General features: G+C 35.1%; 1 protein-coding gene and 1 long non-coding RNA gene across 4 annotated transcripts in view; one reads left to right on the top strand and one right to left on the bottom strand.

Moving 5' to 3' along the window:
- NFXL1 (nuclear transcription factor, X-box binding-like 1) overlaps positions 1 to 21,009 on the top strand; it is a 67,666-nt gene that overhangs the window by 35,094 nt on the left and 11,563 nt on the right. For all 3 annotated transcript variants that reach the window (XM_011973060.1, XM_011973058.1, XM_011973059.1), the window contains exons 16-19: positions 338 to 359; positions 789 to 929; positions 4,244 to 4,410; positions 16,589 to 16,658. In XM_011973060.1, the coding sequence (XP_011828450.1) occupies positions 338 to 359; positions 789 to 929; positions 4,244 to 4,410; positions 16,589 to 16,658 (400 nt within the window). The remainder of the gene's footprint in view (positions 1 to 337; positions 360 to 788; positions 930 to 4,243; positions 4,411 to 16,588; positions 16,659 to 21,009) is intronic.
- Positions 1 to 21,009, bottom strand: part of LOC105534350 — a 64,110-nt gene that overhangs the window by 17,728 nt on the left and 25,373 nt on the right. Inside the window, exon 2 of the long non-coding RNA XR_001005256.1 lies at positions 4,206 to 4,360. This is a non-coding gene — a long non-coding RNA (uncharacterized LOC105534350). The remainder of the gene's footprint in view (positions 1 to 4,205; positions 4,361 to 21,009) is intronic.

Below are 21,009 nucleotides of genomic sequence, written 5' to 3' on the forward strand. Positions count from 1 at the left end.
GGAATATCTCTTCATTTATTTAAATCTTTGATTTCTTTCATCAGTATGTTGTAGTTTTCCCATAGAGGTCTTGTATATATTTTGTTAAATTCATACCCAAGTATTTCATTTGTTGTGCTAATGTAGTGTTATGTTTTTAACTTCAAATTCTAATTGCTCATTGCTACTATATAGGAAATCAATTGACCTTTGCATATTAACTTTGTGTCCTGTAACTTTGCTATAATTGCTTATTCCATTTTTGTTTATTTTTTTACTGCTAGTAGAGTTAGCATCTTTAGATATTGTTTTTGAATAATTTGTAATGTTTTCATTTTATTTTATTTTTTCCTTGTAGGGAATGTCTTGGGAAACATGAGGTGAGTTATAGGCACAATTTTAAAGTAAAGCTTATAATCTATACTATTACATAGTATAGCTTTACTAGAGTTGTTAGAAATAATAAAGTCAAAGTATTGTTTTTTACTGTTATAAAGAGTATAAGAGTTTACTAATTTAAAAAATATGTAGTGCCTTTATTTGAGAATTAGCCTGTGGATATGCATTCACTACCAAATCGTATTGAATTTTCCTTTTAGGAGGAGGATGTTTTGCATCTTGGCATTCATTACTTTGGAATATTTTGATAGGTTACTTTGATTTTGATAATCAATATTATTATCTGTGCAAACTTATTATACCTTTCTGAAACTTGTTCTCAAATGATAGCAGAGTAATTTTAGAAATATGTAATATGTCCAGAAACATTTGTGTAATGTGTGCTGTGCTGATTTCCTTTATTTTTTAAGGTGAGTCCACTACCATGCCATGCTGTAGGACCCTACTCTTGTAAAAGAGTTTGTGGAAGAATCTTAGATTGTCAGAATCACACATGTATGAAAGAATGCCACAAAGTAACCACAATTGATGGCTGCACTGGAAAAAACAAGGTAATGTTCTTAGATTGAATGTATATCTGCCCGTAGTATTCTTGAAACGTTTTTGCAGCAGTTATACCATAAATATTTTTCTGTTTTGCTTTAGCTTCCTTCCTCTTTTTTTGCCCTCATCCCTTCTCCTTCCTTGCCTTTCCTAAAACAGCTGCCTTAAACAGCTTGGTGTTTATAGTTCTGTATGTTTATTCCAGTTCATAATAATGTGCCTTTTAATGTGGAATCCTTTACATACTGTACCTGTGTTAATACATAGGATATGGTTTTATGATAAAAATACATAGATTATGTATCTTCTTAGATAGTAGGTAAGAGTATCACCTCCATTTCTTTCTGTTCATATCTGAGTTTAGAGCATTTACTCCAAGTTAGTTTTCAAACCTGACACACAGGATGGATGTTGTTCATAATTTTAATAAATTTAAATAAATTCCCAATCTTTTGTTGAAAGTAAAATAAATGGCATCACAGATGAGCACTGTTTCTATGTGTATAATTAACTAAAAGCATTTTACAAGTGTTTGAGAACTCAGCTATTCAAAGATCTCTAAAAACTGTCATCTTACAAGGAAAAACAAATGTAGCTAGTGTTAAACTTTAGTTGTAAAATAATTTTTTTCTAGACTTCCATTCTATAGGGAGTTGTAATACTTGTGTCTAAATGAGAAATAGGCCAGAAAATTTAAGTGTCACTTTATTATTAACATTGAATTTACAACTATTTAAATTATTAATATGACTTGTGTTATTGAAAATTTTAGTTGCATTGTTAGGTTTTTTTTTGTCTTCAATTTATAATACATGACAACATAGGTATTCTTCTTTTTCATGTGCAAGCATATGTGTAAATGTATTGCTTATAATTTCTTCATCGATCCATGACTTGACCCTCAAAAATGTACTCATGATAAAACAAAAGGATACTAGAATTATAAAATCAAACTAACAAATAATGATACAGAATCATTTTAACTAGTTACGGTGTAGCTGCTCTATGGCTTCCCTCTTCCAGATTTCCAGAATATGAAGTGATTCAGAAAAAGCTTATTTTCAAAGCTGATGTGACTATTAAGAGATTTATTGTGGATAATCCCCAAATTGCTTCCTGGGTTAAAGCTTCTGTTTTTCTTTTTAAATGAGAACTGCATATGATATTTGACAGATTGACTTGCTGTATTTCTTAACTAAGATAGTCTTTCCTAGAAGATAGAACTTGATATTGGAAGTGATCCAGGAAAATAGCTTAGCTAGTGTAGATTCTGTGATTTTTGTTTGTTTGTTTGTTTGTTTCCCCCATAGCTGGAAGGAGCTCATATTCTAAGTATACTTTTTGTTTTGCAAATAGAGAAACTGAAGCTCTGTGACTTGTCCATGATTCTGCAACAGGAGAGTAGCAAATCAGAAAGTACTATGCCTGATCTTTTAACTCCCAGCCCAATAATGCTCTTCTATTCATGTTATTTAAATAGAAGATTTTTGTAGGTGTACCACATAGGAAGAGCAAATGAAATAAACTCTTTATGTTAACTTTGGTTCTCTTTGCATATTTTGTTACTCACTGCCTAATACTTGCTCAGTCTTTCCCATCTCAGAAAGTCATGTTACCATTTTTACCCAGTTGTGCAGATCAAAGACATAGGAATCATGCTTGATTTCTTTCTTGTCTTTGTTGTCCTTTTCCCACAGATAATCCTGTTAGGTTTATCATCAAAATAGATCCTGAATCTGACAGTTTATCATAACCTGTACCTCTACCATCCTCATCTAAGCCACCATCACCTTTGACTTAGGTTTCTGCAGTAATTTCCTAACCAGCTTTTCTACTCTCACTTTGTTTTATTGCATCAGCCAGATAATCTTTTGAAAAATGTAAATCGAGTATCATCTTCCTGCTCCATATCCTTTGGTAGTTTTCAGTCACTCTCTGGCCAAAATTTAAATCCTTTTCAATGGCCTATAAAGGCTCAGTAATGATCTTTCCCAACTTTCATCTGACTACTCATCACTCTCTTGCTTACTCACTTCTACCTCTGTTCATCCTGTTACTTGAACATTCCACATTTGTTTTTTCTTAGAGCCTTTGTATTTGTTCCTTACCTCTGGAACTCTCCTTTCTGGTGGCTCTCTCCCTCATTTAACTCAATTTCTATTCACACGTGATCTTTATCAGTCAGGTTTCCTTCTTGTTGCTGCCATCACTCTTTCTTATCCTGCTTTATCTTTCTTCAGAGTAGTTATAAGACATTATATTTATGTTCTTTACCTCCCCATGTAAATGTAGGTTCCAGGAGCCTATCTCATGTCTTCCCAGTGCCAGGAACAATTCCCAGCACATAAGTGTTGAGTATTTGTGGAATAAATGAATATACTTTTTAAAAATAAAATTATTTTATAAAATTATAAAATAATATTTTTATAATTTGAAACACTATTTCTTTTTAATCCTATATGTCAAAAAATAGCTTAGAATTTTATCATAATAATTGTTGTAATCATGGCTTCTCTTTGGAATGATAATAAAAATGTTTGACCTTTAAGATTTAATATCCACGTCTATAGCTCTCTTATTTTACCTCAAGTGTGATGTGAGAAAACAAACAATATCCTGAAACAAGTATTTTTAACCTTCTTTAGTAGATTGTAATACTAGTTAACATTATTAAATCACTAGAGAAAAGGGATTTAACATTATTAAATCACTAGAAAAAATGTGCCTTGTTAAGTTACATTGAGGTACATTTATTTGTAAAATGTAATTTAACTTTAATTCCTTGATGTGCATTAAAATATAAACTACTGGTCATTATTTTTTCACTCTATATGTGTTTCTCTTTGGCAAGGTGAGATAATTACCTCCAGACTGTTTAGTGCTTTGGAATTTTTATTTATGTGTTAACAGTGTATTGATTTCTTTAGGTCAGTGTTGATTATTGCATAGAAATCAATGAACATTTCCTGTGTATTTTTTTTTCTGTCTTTGACTATTCTTTAGGAAGCAATTTACATTTTTAGTGGGATACTTTATATAGTCAAGTTCATTTTAAGGTTCATTTAAAAATGAGGCAATTTGACTTAATGAGTCTCATAGGCAAAAAGAATCTATATGGATAATAGTCATATTGACAATCTTGCTATTCTTTAGTTTTAATATTTTTAAGATAAATGAGAGCATGTACCATTTGATTAACTGTGTTTCTAAGAGCTGCAGAAGTACTTTATTTTAATGGTATATATAAATTTTATAACTCTAACATATAGAAATGTTAGGCTTACCTTGTACTTAGGTGATTTATTTCCATGCTATTTTTCAGGCGGGACCAGAATGCCTTCATTGTGAGGAAGGGTGCTCCAAGTCACGGCCACTAGGTTGTCTTCACCCGTGTATTTTGCCATGTCACCCTGGAGAATGTCCACCTTGTGTTCAGATGCTTAGAATAAAATGTCACTGTAAGATCACAAGCCTATATGTGGAATGTAGGTAAGTAGACTGAAGAAAAAAGTCTTATTTTATTACAGTTAGTTGAATTGGTATCTTTTTATAATTAAGAACCCTTTATAGTGTACTTTGCTTAAACTCTAGATGCCTAGATTTTCTAATAGAGACCTGGAAGGAAGACATGTAGAATACTACACTTTCTGGATACTTCATCCTGAATTCAAACAGGGAAATTGTGCTTTTTTTCCATTTTGGGATTCTGTATAAGATTTTGTTATGAAAAAAATGGTTTCACTGCTTTTAAAAACATTAAAGAAATACTCCTATACCTGATAGTTTGACTATGTCAAATTAGAATTTTGTTCAATCAAAATTTGACTTGTACATACAGGCACACCTTGTTTTATTGGACTTCACTTTATGGTACTTGGCAGATACTGAGTTTTTTACAAATTAGAGATTTTTGTCAGCCTACATTGAGCAAGTCTATTGATGCCATTTTTTCAACAGCATATGCTCACTTTGTGTCTCTGTCACATTTTGATAATTCTCACAATATTCAAGCTTTTTCATTTCATATCTGTTATGATAATCTGTGATCAGTGATCTTTGATGTTTCCATTGTAATTGTTTTGGGGTGCCATGAACTGCACTTCTGTGAGACGGTGAATTATTGATAAATGTTGTGTCTGATTGAACTGCATCACTAGCAGTTCCCCTATCTCTCTCCCTCTCCTTGCGCCTCCTTATTCTGAGAAACAACAGTATTGAAATTAGGCCAATTAATAACTCTACAATGGCTTCTAACTGTTCAAGTGAAGGGAAAAGTCACATGTCTGACTTTAAATCAAAAGATAGAAATGATTAAGCTTAGAGAGACACGTCAAAAGCTGAGATAGGCTAAAAGTTAGGTCTCTTGCACCAAACAGTTAGCCATGTTGTGAATGCAAAGGAAAAATTCTTAAAGGAAATTAAAGTTCATTCCAGTGAACACAGAATGATAAGAAAGCAAAGCAGCCTTATTGCTGATATGGAGAAAGTTTTAGTGGTTTGAATAGAAGATCAAAGCAGCCACAACATTTAGAGATGTTCCTAACTCTCTTCAATTCTGTGAAGACAGAAAGAGATGAGGAAGCTGCAGAAGAAAAATTTGAAGGCAGCATAGGTTGGTTTATAAGGTTTAAGGAAGAAGCCATCTCCATAACATGAAAGTTCAAGGTGAAGCAGCAAGTGCCGATGCAGAAGCTGCAGCAAGTTATCCAAGAAAGTTTAGATAAGATCATTGATGAAGGTGGCTACACTAAATAACAGATTTCCAATGTAGACAAAACAGCCTTCTATTGAAAGAAAATGCTATCTAGGACTTTCATAGTTAGAGAGAAGTCAGTGCCTGGCTTTAAAGTGTCAAAGGACAGGCCAACTCTCTTGTTAGGGCCCTAATGCAGCTAGTGACTTTAAATTGAAGCCAGTACTCATTTACCATTCTGAAAATTATGCTACATCTAGTCTGTGCTCTATAAATGGAACAACAAATTCTGGATGACAGTATATCTCTTTACAGCATGGTTTATTGAATATTTTAAGCCCACTGTTGAGACCTACTGATCAGAAAGAGTCCTTTAAAAATATTACTGCTCATTGACAATATACCTGGTTACCCAAGAGCTATAACGGAGATATGCAAGGAGATGAATGTTGTGTTCGTGCCTGCTAACACAACTTTCATTCTGCAGTCCATGGTTCAAGGAGTAATTTCAACTTTCAGGTCTAATTTTTTGAGAAATACATGCCAGATATAGGTAGTGATTTCTCTGATGGATCTGGGTAAATTGAAAACATTCTGGAAAGGAGTCACCATTCTAGATGTCATTAAGAACACTCATGTCAACAGGAACAGGAGTTTGGAAGAAGTTGATTCCAGCCCTAATAGATGACTTTGGTCAAGACTTCAGTGCAGAAAGTAACTGCAGATGTGGTGGAAATAGCTAGAGGACTATAATTAAAAGTGGAGCCCATAGATGGGACTGAATTGTTGCAGTCTCATGATAAAACTTAAACAGATGAGAAGTTGCTTCTAATGGATGAACAAAGAAAGTGGAATCTACTTCTGGTGAAGATGCTGTGAACATTGCTGAAATGACAACAACGGATTAGGATTTAGAATATTACCCAAACTTAGTTGATAAAGCAGCAGCAGGTTTGATAGGAATTTTGAAAGAAGTTCTACTGTGGATAAAATGCTGTGAAACACAGCATCACATGCTACAGAGAAATCTTCCTGAAAGGAAGAGTTGATTGATGCAGCAAACTCTATTGTCTTATTTTTTTAAATTGCCACAGCCACCTCAGTCTTCAGCTACCACCCTGATCAGTCAGCAGCCATAAACATCTAGGCAAGATGCTCCACCTGCAAAAACATTAAGACTGACTGAAGGCTCACATGAGTGTTAGTAGGTTTTAGTAACAAAGTATTTTTAAATTAAGGTATATACATTGTTTTTTATTATGTAATGCTATTGCATACTTAGTAGACTGCAGTATTGTGTAAACATAACTTTTATATGCACTGGGAAGCCAAAAAATGTGTGTGACTTGCTTTAGTGTAATATTCGCTATATTAAGGTGGTCTGGAACTGAACCTGCAATATCTCTGAGTTATGCCAGTAGTTAGGCATTTTTTTTTTTTTTTTTTTTTGAGATGGAGTCTTGCTCTGTCGCCAGGCTGGAGTGCAGTGGCACGATCTTGGCTTACTGCAATCTCTGCCTCCCGGGTTCAAGCAATTCTCCTGCCTTGGCCTCCTGAGTAAATGGGATTACAGGCGCATGCCACCACACCCTTCTAGTTTTTGTATTTTCAGTAGAGATGGGGTTTCACCATGTTGGTCAGGCTGGTCTCGAACTCCTGACCTCATGATCCACCCACCTTGGCCTCCCAAAGTGCTGGGATTACAGGCATGAGCCACCACGCCCAGCCTACTTAGGCATAATTTTTAGTTTATGGATTTAAAAGGTAGGCCTTTGTTTATTACAAGCGTTGCTGTTATAGCACCTATCACACTAGGATATGACCAAACCAGTATGTTTTCTTTATTTAAAAAAATGCCAGTTTTTGCTTATGGATTATTTAGATGGAAGAAAAAACTTTCCCCTTTATTTAATAATGATATAATTTACCACTTAACTCTCCTGGCTGTTTCACTCCAGTCTGTAAAGTGAGCTTTTTGTAAATATATTTTACTCAAGTTTCATTTGGGAATATTACTTTATTTCATATTTTTTTAGCATAATTACATTTTGAAAAATTCCTGTTCATATTAGCTAATATTTTTGTTCCCTAAACTCTAGACTCATGCTTTGTTAAATTATAGAAGACAAATTTTATTCTTTTCTTATATTAAAGTTATTTTGTTGAAATCTCAAAAATAAAGTATTATAATTTTTAGTCTTAGAAATTTTGTAGGGGGAATTTAGAGGGCAATTTTGCATTATTAATGGACGGTAATGATGAACTTGAGCAGTCTCACACCTGCATTCTGTTTTTTTATATAGCTTGTTCCTCATCAAACTTTCACCCATGAATTTTAGCATCCATTGATGATTCTGTTGTAAATCAGTTGTTACTACGATAACATTTGAGAAAATAGAAAAAGCTCTCAAGAACAACACACATGTGCATGTGTGCCCAGATGCTTCATTAATGAAACCCTTGACCATTTAATCCCAATGATACTATATTAAGTATTCTAGAGCATAGAAACCCAAGGAAATAACTAAGTGTATTTTATAAAACAAATAAGAAGTTGCCAAGTGAGAATTTTCCAACTCCATCTGCTAAATTTATTAATTGACATTTTACTGTAAGAGCTAGCCCCACCTCGTATGTTAATACTAGCATGAACCAGTGGATTCTTTATTTGGTCCTTCACCATCATTTTGATGTTTAATTTATTGAATGTGAAAGGCCCATGAGAGGGTCTTTAAACTGGTTCTCTTGTCCCTTTGATGTGTTTCATCTTTGTTTTAGTATTTTCTTTTTTTTTCTGGCTAATGAAAATGAAAATGTCCCAGGCTCATTTTGTACTTTACGTATCCTAGCCCAGGACTCAGATATTTCGCTAAGGGCCTTGTTAATGGACAGTGATATTTAAAAACCACTTGATGTGCTTTTTGCTCCTTGTTATCATTGCTTCTAAGTTCTCTGTTTTGATAAGGACCATTTTTATATTTATTTTAGTGAATTGGCTGTTGACGTCCTTCGCATATTTTTTTTCCTTGGGGTTTTGGTCTTTCTTTACAGTACTTTTGCCTCATAATTGATTTGTCTCATCTCGTATCATTGGTTAACATCTCCAGTCCAGTGTTAAATAGTATCGGCCCTGCCTTGTTTTTCTTTAGAGGAATTACTTCCTGTATTTCTACATTATGTAAGATGTTGGCTTTGTCACCATGTTAAAGAGTATCCAACAATTTCTGTTTTCTTAAGTGTGTGTGTATATTTAAATCAGGATTGGATGCTGAATTTGCCAAATGATATTTTAGCATCTGTGGAGATAATCATAACATTTTAATCTTTGGATCTGTTGATTTTGATTAGCTAATATTTAGGATTTAAAAAATGTTCATTAATTGTATTAGTCTGTAATTTTCAAATTTTGTATTGTCTTTGTCAGATTTGGGTATCAACATTACATTTGTTTTACAAAATAAACTTGGCTATTTCCTTGGTTTTCTTTGCTTTAGAATATTTTATGTAGTATTATTGGGATTAACTGGTCATTGAGGGTTTTATGGAATTCCTCTATGAAACCATCTGGGCCTGGTATGTATGTGTTGTTTCTGATAACTTTCTCTGTTTTTTCTAATGAAAATTTCTCTCTCTTATGGGGTCATTTTTGGGAAACTATCATTTTGCTTATAAATTATCTATTTCATCTAGATTTTTCAAATTTATTTGTATAAAAGTTTGTAAAGTAGTTGCTTATCGTGATGAAAATTTCGTTGTTGTTTTACGATTTCCCCTTTTCATTCTTATTTTGAATATTTTTGCTTTCTCCCTTTTTCTTGAGTGTCAGGTAGTAAATTTTTTTATTTTAAAAAACCTAGAATTTTGATTAACTGGATTGACTGTTCTTTTATGGTTTACCACATTTTTTTCTGCTCTTATTTTATTATTTCCTTTAAAAAGAAATTTCTAAATTTCTTTAAGAAGAATTGAGAATTTAATTCATTTATTTTTATGATTTCATTTTTATCATAGATGTGCTTAACGCTTATGGATTATTTACTGCTTTAGGTATATTCCATATATTCATATGTGTACTGCTTTCTTTATATTTGAGACTTTCTGTATCTTTACATTGTATTTCCTCCTAAACTCAAGATTTTAAAAATATAAGATCTAGTTTTATTGTGTTGTGATCAGAGCATGTGTTTGTAATTTTTTTCTAATTTATGGAACTTAACAGTGCTTCCTTTGTAAAATAAGGTGATCAATTTTTGTGAATGTTCCATGTGCTTGAGAAGATGTAATATCTTAAAAATCAGAATATAAGATTTGGGTTGTGTGTGTGGATCATGTTTTAATACAGTAGCTTTGTCTTATATTGAAAATGCTGTGTTAAAATTCCATATTGTTAGTGTGTTTCTTTTTGTTTTGTTTTTGTGTTTTGAGACAGTCTCACTCTATTATTGGCCAAGCTGAAGTGCAGTGGTGTGGTCATGGCTCACTGCAGCCTTGAACTCCTGGGCTCAAGTGATCCTCCCGCCTCAGCCTCCCAAGTAGCTGGGGCTACAGCCACATACCACCATGCCTGGATAATTTTTAAGAAATTTTTTGTAGAGATGTGGTCTCACTATGTTTCCCAGGCTGGTCTCAAAACACCTGGGCTCAAGAGACCTTCCTGCCTCAGCTTCCTAAAATGTTGAGATTACAGGCGTGAGCCATCATGCCTAGCCTATTAGTGTGTTTCTGTGTGTCTTTGCATCTGCTGTAGATTTTTGCTTATAAAGATGATTAAGCTGTTACATGTTGTACAGCATTTTTAATAATTTTGGCTCTTAGCATTGAAAGGTATCCTTTGTCACATTTAATACCTTTGTTTGAGTTCTTATGCATCCCCTTTTTCATTTTAATAGGCAAGTTAAGTAAGTCCTTTAAGAATTTTTAATATCACTAATATCTTTGGTTTAGCTCTGAATTATTACTTTATGATTACTGTTTGTATTATGTTATGTCACTTTTTCTTTATGTGATATGTTTTCTTTGCTCTTAAAAGTTTCTCCTGTTAAGGTTTGTTTTCGTTTAGTGGTTGATTACTTTTTATTTGTACCTTTTTAATGTCTTTAGACCCTTGTTTCTTTCATCTTTTACTAACTGGTTTGGAGCTTTTAATTTTATCACATGGTTCTCGTTTAAGACTGTATGACAATCAGTGAGTTATTTTATTTGCCTTTTTTTCTCTCCTTCTCTTCTCATTGTTTAGTTGCTTGCTTTATTCTTTTTCAGAACATACAACATATATATATTTTTCTACCCTCATTCTGACCTTTTTTTCTTCTTCTTTTTTTTTTTTTTTTTTGAGATGGAGTTTCGCTCTATCGCCCAGACTGGAGTGCAGTGGCACGATCTCGACTCACTGCAAGCTCCACCTCCCGGGTTCACGCCATTCTCCTGCCTCAGCCTCCCAAGTAGCTGGGACTACAGGCTCCCGCTACCACGCCGGCTAATTTTTTTGTATTTTTAATAGAGACAGGGTTTCATCGTGTTAGCCAGGATGGTCTCGATCTCCTGACCTCATGATCCACCTGCCTCGGCCTCCCAAAGTGGTGGGATTACAGGTGTGAGCCACTGTGCCCAGCCCTTTTTTTCTTAGATTTTCAATTTTAAATTTCAACCATCAGTCTTTTTGCTGAAATTTCCCAGTATTCTCTTGGATGAATGAAGTGCATCCTCTAGTAGTTTCCCCAAGAGAGCTTGTGAGTATAGTATTCCCTGAATGCTTAATTCTTAAACATTCCCGTGCATGTTTCAAGAATGTTTTGCTGTAGCATTTACAACTGTATAAAAAGTCTTTTATTGGTGCTTTCTTTCCTAGAATTTCTTGGAAATGTTGCTCTATGTTGCTTTTGTTTATATTTTACTTTTGAGAAATTTGATGCCAATCTCTCTTTTCCTTATGAGTTAATTGATCTTTTTTGCCTGGGACCCCTAAAGTTATTTCTTTCTCCTTCACTTCCCTCCTCCTCCTCCTCCGTCTTTAAAATCTAATGTTTTTATTAAGGTATGACTCAGGGTTAATAATTTTTGATAAATTTTTCCAGGTACCTGATTAGCCCTTTCAACATATAAGTTCAGTATTTTTATTTTCCTGGATTATAGTTTTAAATACCAGATCTGTTTCATTTATTTTGTTTTTGTTTTTTAGTGATACGAATTGTGTATATGTTGGATTTTCTTTTTCTGTCTCCAATTTCACTCAATTACTTCTTTGACACTTTTTTCTAAATCTCATTTTTATCATCTAGGTTGTTTTGCTGCCTCATTTCAGGGACCCTTATTAACTTTTGATTCAAGTATGTTCTTCTGTAAATATGTTATTCCATGAGCACCTTGTAATTTAGTTTTTACTTCTGATGTAATTTTATCTTATTTTTTTTCCCCTAAATTCAGTCAACCTTTGTTCATTTCTTCTTTTTCTTCTCCATTATGTTCTTAGGTTTTGCTTTTCTGACTTAAGGTGGTAGTGTATTGAAGGGCCCTATACCTTGCTTATTTTGGGTAATTTGCTAGGACTCACAGAACTCAGCATATAGTTATACCTACAGCTATGAGTTATTACAGCAAAAGGGTAGGAGGCACAGTCAGCAAAGGGAAAAGGCACATGAGGTGAAGTGTAGGGGAAACCAATCACAAGCGTCCAGAGTCTCCTCCCATTGGAGCCACATAGGATGCACTTAATTCCCCCAGTAATGAGTTGTGACAACACTTGTAAAATGCTTCCAGCCAGAGAAGTTCATTAGAGACTGAGCACCTAGAATTTTTATTGGGGGAAGGCTACATAGGCAGCCTCACCTGGTACATACCAGAGTTCAGGGCTCTCAGAGGGAAAGAAACTGTTCAACATAAACCATTGATTTATACAAACAGTTTAGACATAGTCAGCTGTTCTTATCAGTTCTAGGAATGGTGGGAACCTTACTGAAATCCAAATTCCCAAGCACCAGCCAAGGGCTAGTCTTACAAGGAGGCCTTTCAAAAGAGCGGTCAGGTCTGCTAGGTTAACGCTTCTGTACAGGCGATGTTTCATATAGTTACTTCAGTTTGGAATATTATGTTCCAGTTTTCTTCTTCTTTGTACTTCTTTTTTTTTTTTTTGGGGTGAGAGATACAGGAGGGGATTTTCATCAGTGAAAGGGCTTTGGATGTCATTTTCTGTTTATTTTCTATAGTAGTTTTTTATAGATGTAAATTATATATCTTTATGTTTTCGGACAGAGGTTAGTATAAGATTTCTAGTTGATGACCACTTTCATCTCAGTGTGGGAAAATACAGTTTTTTTTAAATGGTTGGCGTTTTAGGGTGGTGCTGAGAAGAGGAAAGGAGTTATGTGTCCTTATTTTACTTTTGTTTTCTTTGGTCTTGCAAAATCCTAAATTTCCCTTCTTCTTTTGCTGGGTCTAAAGAAGTCTGCCTAAAGTCTGCCTTTCCCTTTTTACCTTCTTCCCAGAGTTGCCTTTCCAAGATTGGCTACTTGAATCTTGTGTACTTACTTTATTTTATTTAATTTTAATTTTAATTTTAATTTTTGAGACAAAGTGTCTTTCTGTCTCCCAGTCTGGATGCAGTGGCACACTCACGGCTCACTGTAGCCTTGACCTCCCAGGCTCAGGTGATCTTCCCACTTAAGCTTTCCTAGTAGCTAGGACTACAGGTGCACACCATCACACCAGGCTAATTTTGGTGTTTTTTTTATAGAGATGGGGTTTTGCCATGTTGCCGAGGCTGGTCTTGAACTCCTGGGCTCAGGCAGTTCACCTGCCTCGGCCTCCCAAAGTGCTGGGATTAGAGGCGTGAGCCACTGCACCCAGCCTTGTGTGCTTTTTAAAATCCATTCCCTTTAGTTAGTGCTGTGGTCTACCTCCTAGGATATTTTCAGGGTTTTCATACTTATGGGGACGTTTTTCTGTTGCGATTTTAGCTCAGCCTCCTCTTCTCTTTTCCATTTAGTTTTTTTTAGAACTCCACTAACTCGATGAAAATACTTGCATTGGGAGCTTGAGAAATAGCTCTATCAGAAGTTGTTTTTTTTTTTTTTCCCTAGTTATAGGTAATTTGAAGTTTATAGAAATGTGTAGAAATCGGCCGGGCGCGGTGGCTCAAGCCTGTAATCCCAGCACTTTGGGAGGCCGAGACAGGTGGATCACTTGAGTTCAGGAGTTCAAGACCAGCTTGGCCAACATGGCGAAACCCCATCATCTCTACTAAAAATACAAAAATTAGTCAGGTGTGGTGACAGGCGCCTATAGTCCCAGCTACTTGGGAGGCTGAGGCAGGAGAATGGCATGAACCTGGGAGGCAGAGTTTGCAGTGAGCTGAGATCCGGCCACTGCGCTCCAGCCTGGGCGACAGAGCCAGACTCCGTCTCAAAAAAAAAAAAGAAATTTGTAGAAATCTTCTGGTTGTGCTGCAGTCATGGGATTTAGTGATTTTATTTGTTATTAATGAGCTATATGTTTTTTGAGGGGGACATGTGGATATATTTGGATTAAGGTGGCTTCCATTACCTCAGCACTACAGATTTTTTTTCTTAAATACGTATTAAAGTATAAGTTTTAATATAGAATTCTATCTCTTCAGTTCTTATAATTTCATTTGCTTTCAATTCAGTGAATTAAGTCATCTTTTCCTTTTAGTCCTGTGTGGAAAGAAACACAAACTGTTTTTCCTCTGCTCTTAAACCACAATAATCGCTCTTAAACCACAATAATCAACACAAAAGACTTTTGTGACCAGATGTGTGGGAGTTTCTTCCAACCAAAAAGAAAACAGTCACTTCTATAGCAGGCACCAGCTGGGTGTCCTGTAATTCATTTCTGAGACTACCTGGAGAAAGTGTCAGATCCTGTAGGTTGAGGGCTCAGTCCCACAAGACTGCCTCCCCTTCAGACACTAGTCTCAAGTTCAGACCTCTGGAATTTCTGACTGACTGGCTTCAAGTTTAGGTTCACACAACCCCCTCTTTGGGTTTAATTTGCTAGAGTGCCTCACAGATCTCAGAGAAAAACTTATTTATGTTTACTGGTTTATTATAAAGGATATTGCAAAGTATACAGATGAAGAGATACATAGAGTGAGGGATGAAAGAAGGGGTATGGCAATTCCATTCCTACCCCTTCCCCACCATTCGCATACCACCCTCCAGGAACTTCTGTGTTCAGCTATTCATAAGCTTTTTGTACCCTATCTTCTTGGGCCTTTATGGAGAATTCATTGGATAGGCATGATTGAAGTATGGACACTCATGTAGAAGTGTGACTGGACAGAGGGTTTGATCTAATAACTATAGACCGAGTGGGGAAACTCAACAAGGCCTGTTTCAATTCTTTTTGGCCTGTGTGTAAAGCATTTCTTCTTCCAGAGTATGGGACAGGACCCCTTCTGAAATGGGGTCTTATGACCTACAATCAGACAAGGTAGGTCAGAGAATTTCTTTATGGCCTGGTCAAGACAGAAAGGCGGAGGAAGACTATATTTTTAGTTTTAATGGCATGCCTTGGGGGAAAATAACAGGGGCTGTGGGAGTGATAAGCCAAGAACCGTGGACGAAAACCAATATGTGTATATTATTATGCTATAGTCTTTTTCTGCTTAATGTTAATTTCTTCTGTAGAATTTGGATATAAAAAATACAGACTTTGAAAATTTAATTTATTCCTAAGTATAGAGTAACAGGAATAAAATAATGTTAACTCTTAAGTTCAGAGGTGAACATTCTACTTGGAAGAATCTTAAAAATGCAATAGTGTTTAATAGAGCCAGCATAAAAACTTTGTGGTATTAAGTGAAACTTTGCCAAGAAATATCTTAGAGTATATTTATAGCTAATTTAGTATGACTATTTAGATAATAGTTTTAATTAACATTAAGGAGACTGAACTTATAGTATATTTTGGCAGTTATGTCTGGTGAAAGCAAGAATAGGAAAAGCAAGAAAATACAGAATAAAGGAAAAGAGGAAAAAGGTATGGGAGAGATAAAAGTGAGATGCATATGATAGGGAGTTTTAGATGGTCACTAGTTACTGACTTAGGCAGTGTCTGTTGGAAAGTAGGTTTATTCCTTGGTGTTTTTGACTTTTTTCTGAATTACTCACTGAGATATAAAAGCATTTTAAAGTGCAGTGTTCTAAAATGATCAGATCTGAAGTGAATTACTATTTTATTTTTTTTGAGACAGTCTCGCTCAGTCACCCAGACTGGAGTACAGTGTCATGATCTTGACTCACTGCAACCTCCGCCTCAGGTTCAAGCGATTCTCATGCCTCAGCCTCCTGAGTAGCCAGGATTACAGGCATGCACCATCATGCCTGGCTAATTTTTGTATTTTTAGTGGCTAATTTTTGTAATTTTTGTATTTTTAGCTTTCACCATGTTGACCAGGCTGGTCTCGAACTCCCAGCCTCAAGTGATCCGCCTGCCTTAGTCTCCCAAAGTGCTGGGATTACAGGCTGGAGCCACTGTACCTGGCCTAAAATGAATTAATTTCTAATATTAATAGCTTACCCAAGCTTTTTAAATAAGTTAATTTTATTTCTCATCAAATAACCTAAATTCCTCAATTTGAACATATTAAATAATTAGTTTTAAAATTTTTTATGTAGGGGCATTAAGAACAATTGTAATTATGAATTTAATCTATAGGGAAAGATAGTTACAGAAACTATTAAAGAGAGGCCAGGCCCAGATGATATTTTGTGTGTGTTTTGTACTTCTTGCAGCAATTACACTTTTGGCATTTGACTTGTTAGTAGTAAAGGGCTGGATGATTTGAGTTATCAGAACAGTTAAGTAATTTGAAGATAATTGTTACAGATAGAGAATTAAAGTATTTCTTGAGGAAAAAAGATAATTTTATGGATATGTTTGAAATTATGAGTTATTTTTAGAAAAATTATGCTATAAAATGGATTTTTGTTTGAATGTCAACTTTCTTATTTTTAGAAAAATAACCACAGCTGATGTAAATGAAAAGAACCTCCTCAGTTGTTGCAAAAATCAGTGCCCTAAAGAGGTAAGCTTTAGTAGAACCTTTTAAATTGTATTCCTTGGGCATTGTTTCTCTTGGATTTTCTTTTTTCTTGTTTGGTCAAATTATTTCAGGTCTTCTCTGTTGTAGCTTTTTAAATAAAAATGTAAGACATAGGGTAGATGCATCTCATTTTATAAATTTGGTGATATTAGGACCTGAAATGACCCTTTGAAGATTTAAGAAAGCAATTTTAAAGATAGCTTACATACTTTATATAATAAAGTATTAACCTAGTGCTTATCCCTCAAAATGTGATTCATACTTAAAGTATGTCAGAAATGATGTGGGTCATAGCAGTTAGACAGTAAATCCATAGTAGTTTATTTTTAAAAATAGGGGTGCATGTGTGTATGCATGTGCATGTGTGTACATCTGTGGTGGGATAATGTGCGGGGATAGATATTAATATCCACAGCATTTTGAAGATGATGACGTAGAAGATACCTCTGCATTTTCATTGTGGCCTTTTGTGTTGGTGCCATTCAGATCATTGACTCTTTCAAGTTCATTACTATGTTAATATAAAACATTCACCTATAAAGTTGTGTTTTTAAAGATTCTGGTGGTTGTGTAAGCATTTTATTCAAACTAAAACTATCAAAAAGTAGTTAGAAAAAAATTGTGCAAAGTAAAAAGGTAAAGAAACTCGCTAGTGATTTATCCTGGTAATAATTTGAGAAACCAAAGCAGTCCATCTACATTTGGCCAATCTGAAAGGGAAGATGCACGTTTGGATTTGGGAGTGGGACAGTTAAAATTACTTGATTTGGGTAGACATTTAAAAAGGAATCCTTTTGACTTACAGATGTACTATATAGTACCTTTTTCCTTTAAATTGTCTTTATACACTTATCTAAGTGTTTCTCACCTTATTTAGAGTCGGAAATAGATGACAACTGAGTCTTTTTTTTTTTCTTTTCTTTTTCTTTCTTTTTTTTTTTTTTTGAGACGAAGTCTTCTCTGTCGCCCAGGCTGGAGTGCAGTGGTGGGATCTTGGCTCACTGCACGCTCTGCCTCCCAGGTTCACGCCATTCTCCTGCCTCAGCCTCCAAGTAGCTGGGACGACAGGCGCCCGCCACCATGCTCGGCCAATTTTTTGTATTTTTAATAGAGACAGGGTTTCACTGTGTTAGCCAGGATGGTCTCGATCTCCTGACCTCGTGATCCACCTGCCTTGGCCTCCCTAAGTGCTGGGATTACAGGCGTGAACCACCATACCCGGCCAATGACAACTGAGTCTTAAATATCATAATCAGTCTCTGATTAAGTATAAAACAGGAATCAATACATTACATACCTTTTTAGTATTTTCCTTTAACTAAGGCTTTGGACCACTTTTTATGGATTTAAAATATGTTGGAAATTGAGTTTTTAAATTTATGTAAGATTATAAGAAGAGAGGCCATTTGAAGTAACAAATGGTTATTTCGATAATCTGTCTTTATAAGTGAAACTAGGACATGGGATATTTCAAATTTAATTTTTTGAATTATTCAAATCCTGAACTTGCCTTGTTAAAATAAATTTTATTTCATCCCAATTCAGATTCCAGGTAATAAGTAGTTGGGAATGTTTTATTTTTAATCTTAGTAACTTGGTATCGTTTATTAGGTAGAAATATAGTAATTTAATTCAGGTGTTGCTAATTTGTAACTTAGAATTTCCTTAGCTATAAATAAGTTGTGATGCTATGACTTTTGGTGGGACTAGATGGGTCATTTTCATGATTTTGGATTCTAGGTCCTTCTGGAACCCCTGGTATTACTAGATCTCCCTGGGCTTTCTTGAAAAATGTATCTGGAGCCTGGGAACAATCCAAATGGCCGTTATAGTTTGGAACAATCTAAGAGTAGACAGGTGAATGTCACTGTGTCTAGTAGAACTCATTTTCATTTATGGTCTCTTGACGTGGGTGGCACCATAACAGTAATTCTAACGCTTTAACATTCATTAGAATCACTTTAAGGGTTTGTTAAAACACGGATTGCTGGGCCGGGCATGGTGGCTCATGCCTGTAATCCCAGCACTTTGGGAGGCTGAGGTGGGTGGATGACCTGAGGTCAGGAGTTCGAGACCAACCTGGCTAACATGGTGAAACCCCGTTTCTACTAAAAAGTACAAAAGAAAAAAAAATAGCCTGGTGTGGTGGCATGTGCCTGTAATTCCAGCTACTCGGGAGGCTGAGGCAGGAGAATCGCTTGAACCTGGGAGGCAGAAGTTGCAGTGAGCCAAGATGGTGCCATTGCACTCCAGCTTGGGCAACAAGAGCAAAACTCTGTCGCAAAAAACAAACAAACAAAAAACACAGATTGCTGGGTCCCTGTCTAGAGTTTCTGATTTTGTAGGCCTGGAGTGGGGCCTACATTTTGCATTTCTATTAAATAGTAAACAATAGTGATACTGTTGGTCCAAGAGCGCACATTGAGAACCAGTGAGCTACAGAATGAGGTGATAATTAGAATCAGCCAAGAAGTATATCACTTTGAATCTTTGTACTTCAAAGTTAAGGTATGGGATTCTGGTAAATTCTGATGTACTCTTATATATGTTCTCGTCTCTTTCCCATACTGTAGATTCTTATGGGTGGGGGACTATGTTGTATTTGTCTTTGTATCTAGTGCCTGTTACACAGGTTGTACACATTAAGCTGCTGGCAAATGTTTATTGAATGTGAATAAAAGAATAAATTGTGGGAGTGGCACAAGCTTATCCTTCCAGCTCCACTGTGTCTCTGATATACACTCTATGGATTATTAAGTTTGAATTTAACTAAGTGAAAACATAAGGATGCCGTTAAGAACATACCCGTTCTTAACTGTGCCCCACATAGGCATTTCTGCTCTTTTTTAAAAGAGATACAAAGAGGAACAAAATGGAAGTTTTATTTTATTTTACGTGGTATGGGGCTTCAGTTATTTTATTTTTTAAAACATGTTTAAAGTTTTTAATTGATAACATTTTATATATTTACCATAGGCAACATGTTTTGAAATATGTATACATTGTGGAATGGCTAAGTTGAGTTAATATATGCATTTTTTTATGGTGAGAACACTTAACATCTACTCTTAGCAACTTTTAAGAATACAATATATGTTATTAACTATAGTCACTATTTTGTACAATAGATGTTTTGCATTTATTCCTCATATCTAACTGAAATTTTGTATACTTTGACCAAAATTCTCCCAATCCCCTTCTGTCCTTCAGTCACTGGCAACTACCATTCTGTTCTTTCACTTCTATGAGTTCAGCTTTTTTATATTTCACATATAAGTGAGATCATGTGGTATTTCTACTGTTTTTTTTTTTTTTTTGAGACGGAGTCTCACACTGTTGGAGTACAGTGGTGCAGTCTGGCTCACTACAACCTCAACCTCACAGGTTCAAGCGATTCTTCTGCCTCAGCCGCCCTAGTAGCTGATATTACAGGCACACGCCACTACGCCCAGCTAATTTTTTGTATTTTTAGTAGAAACAGGGTTTCACCATGTTGGCTAGGCTGGTCTTGAACCCCTGAACTCGTGATTTGCCCACGTTGGCCTCCCAAAGTGCTGGGATTACAGGTGTGAGATACTGTGCCCGGCTGGTATTTCTGCTTTTTAAAATTATTTATGAATTTGGTTTTCTCATTCCCATGCAAGCTTTTCTACTTTTTAGTTGGGAAAATTACTTAACTTCTCTGTAACTGAACTTGTTCATATATAAAATGGGGCACTAGTAATATCCACTTCAGAGTGCTGAGTATTATATGAGGTAATAATATGTAATGGACTTAGTTAATGGTAAGCACTATATATGTGGTAGTTATGGTGATTATGATTATCTACAAACAATATTGTTCTACAAGCGTTTCTTAGTTCTTTTGAAAGAGGGCTTTTCCTATTATTGGAATTAAAGTGGAACATTTTGATGCAGACAGTGTTGTTTGTTGGTAAACCGTTTGGTATGACTTACTGAAGTGCTAGCAGAATGATGTTGAGAGCTGAGTAGAGTAGAAAAACCCTGTCCCACTTTGAGTGGGAAGGGTAATACATCTCATCTCTAAGTGAATATTTTAGAAAGACCTCTGTTTTTTGCTGTGAAATCTGTATTAAGGATAACCATCATTTTATCTTATGCATTCAAGTCAGCTTTCTTTGTAACTGCTTTTCAGTTTTTTCAGAAATATAACCTGGGTTTTGAGATGACATATACTTACTTACACATCTAACAGGAAAATGTTCACGTGATTTAATTTTTTAAAGCAATGAAATATCACATATATACCTAAAAGTACATAATATAATATAAATATGTATAGTTTAACAGTTAAAAAGTGAATACCGTGTTA

Source organism: Mandrillus leucophaeus, unplaced genomic scaffold (assembly GCF_000951045.1).
Source record: "Mandrillus leucophaeus isolate KB7577 unplaced genomic scaffold, Mleu.le_1.0 Scaffold1337, whole genome shotgun sequence".
In the NCBI taxonomy this organism is placed as follows: Eukaryota; Metazoa; Chordata; class Mammalia; order Primates; family Cercopithecidae; genus Mandrillus; species Mandrillus leucophaeus.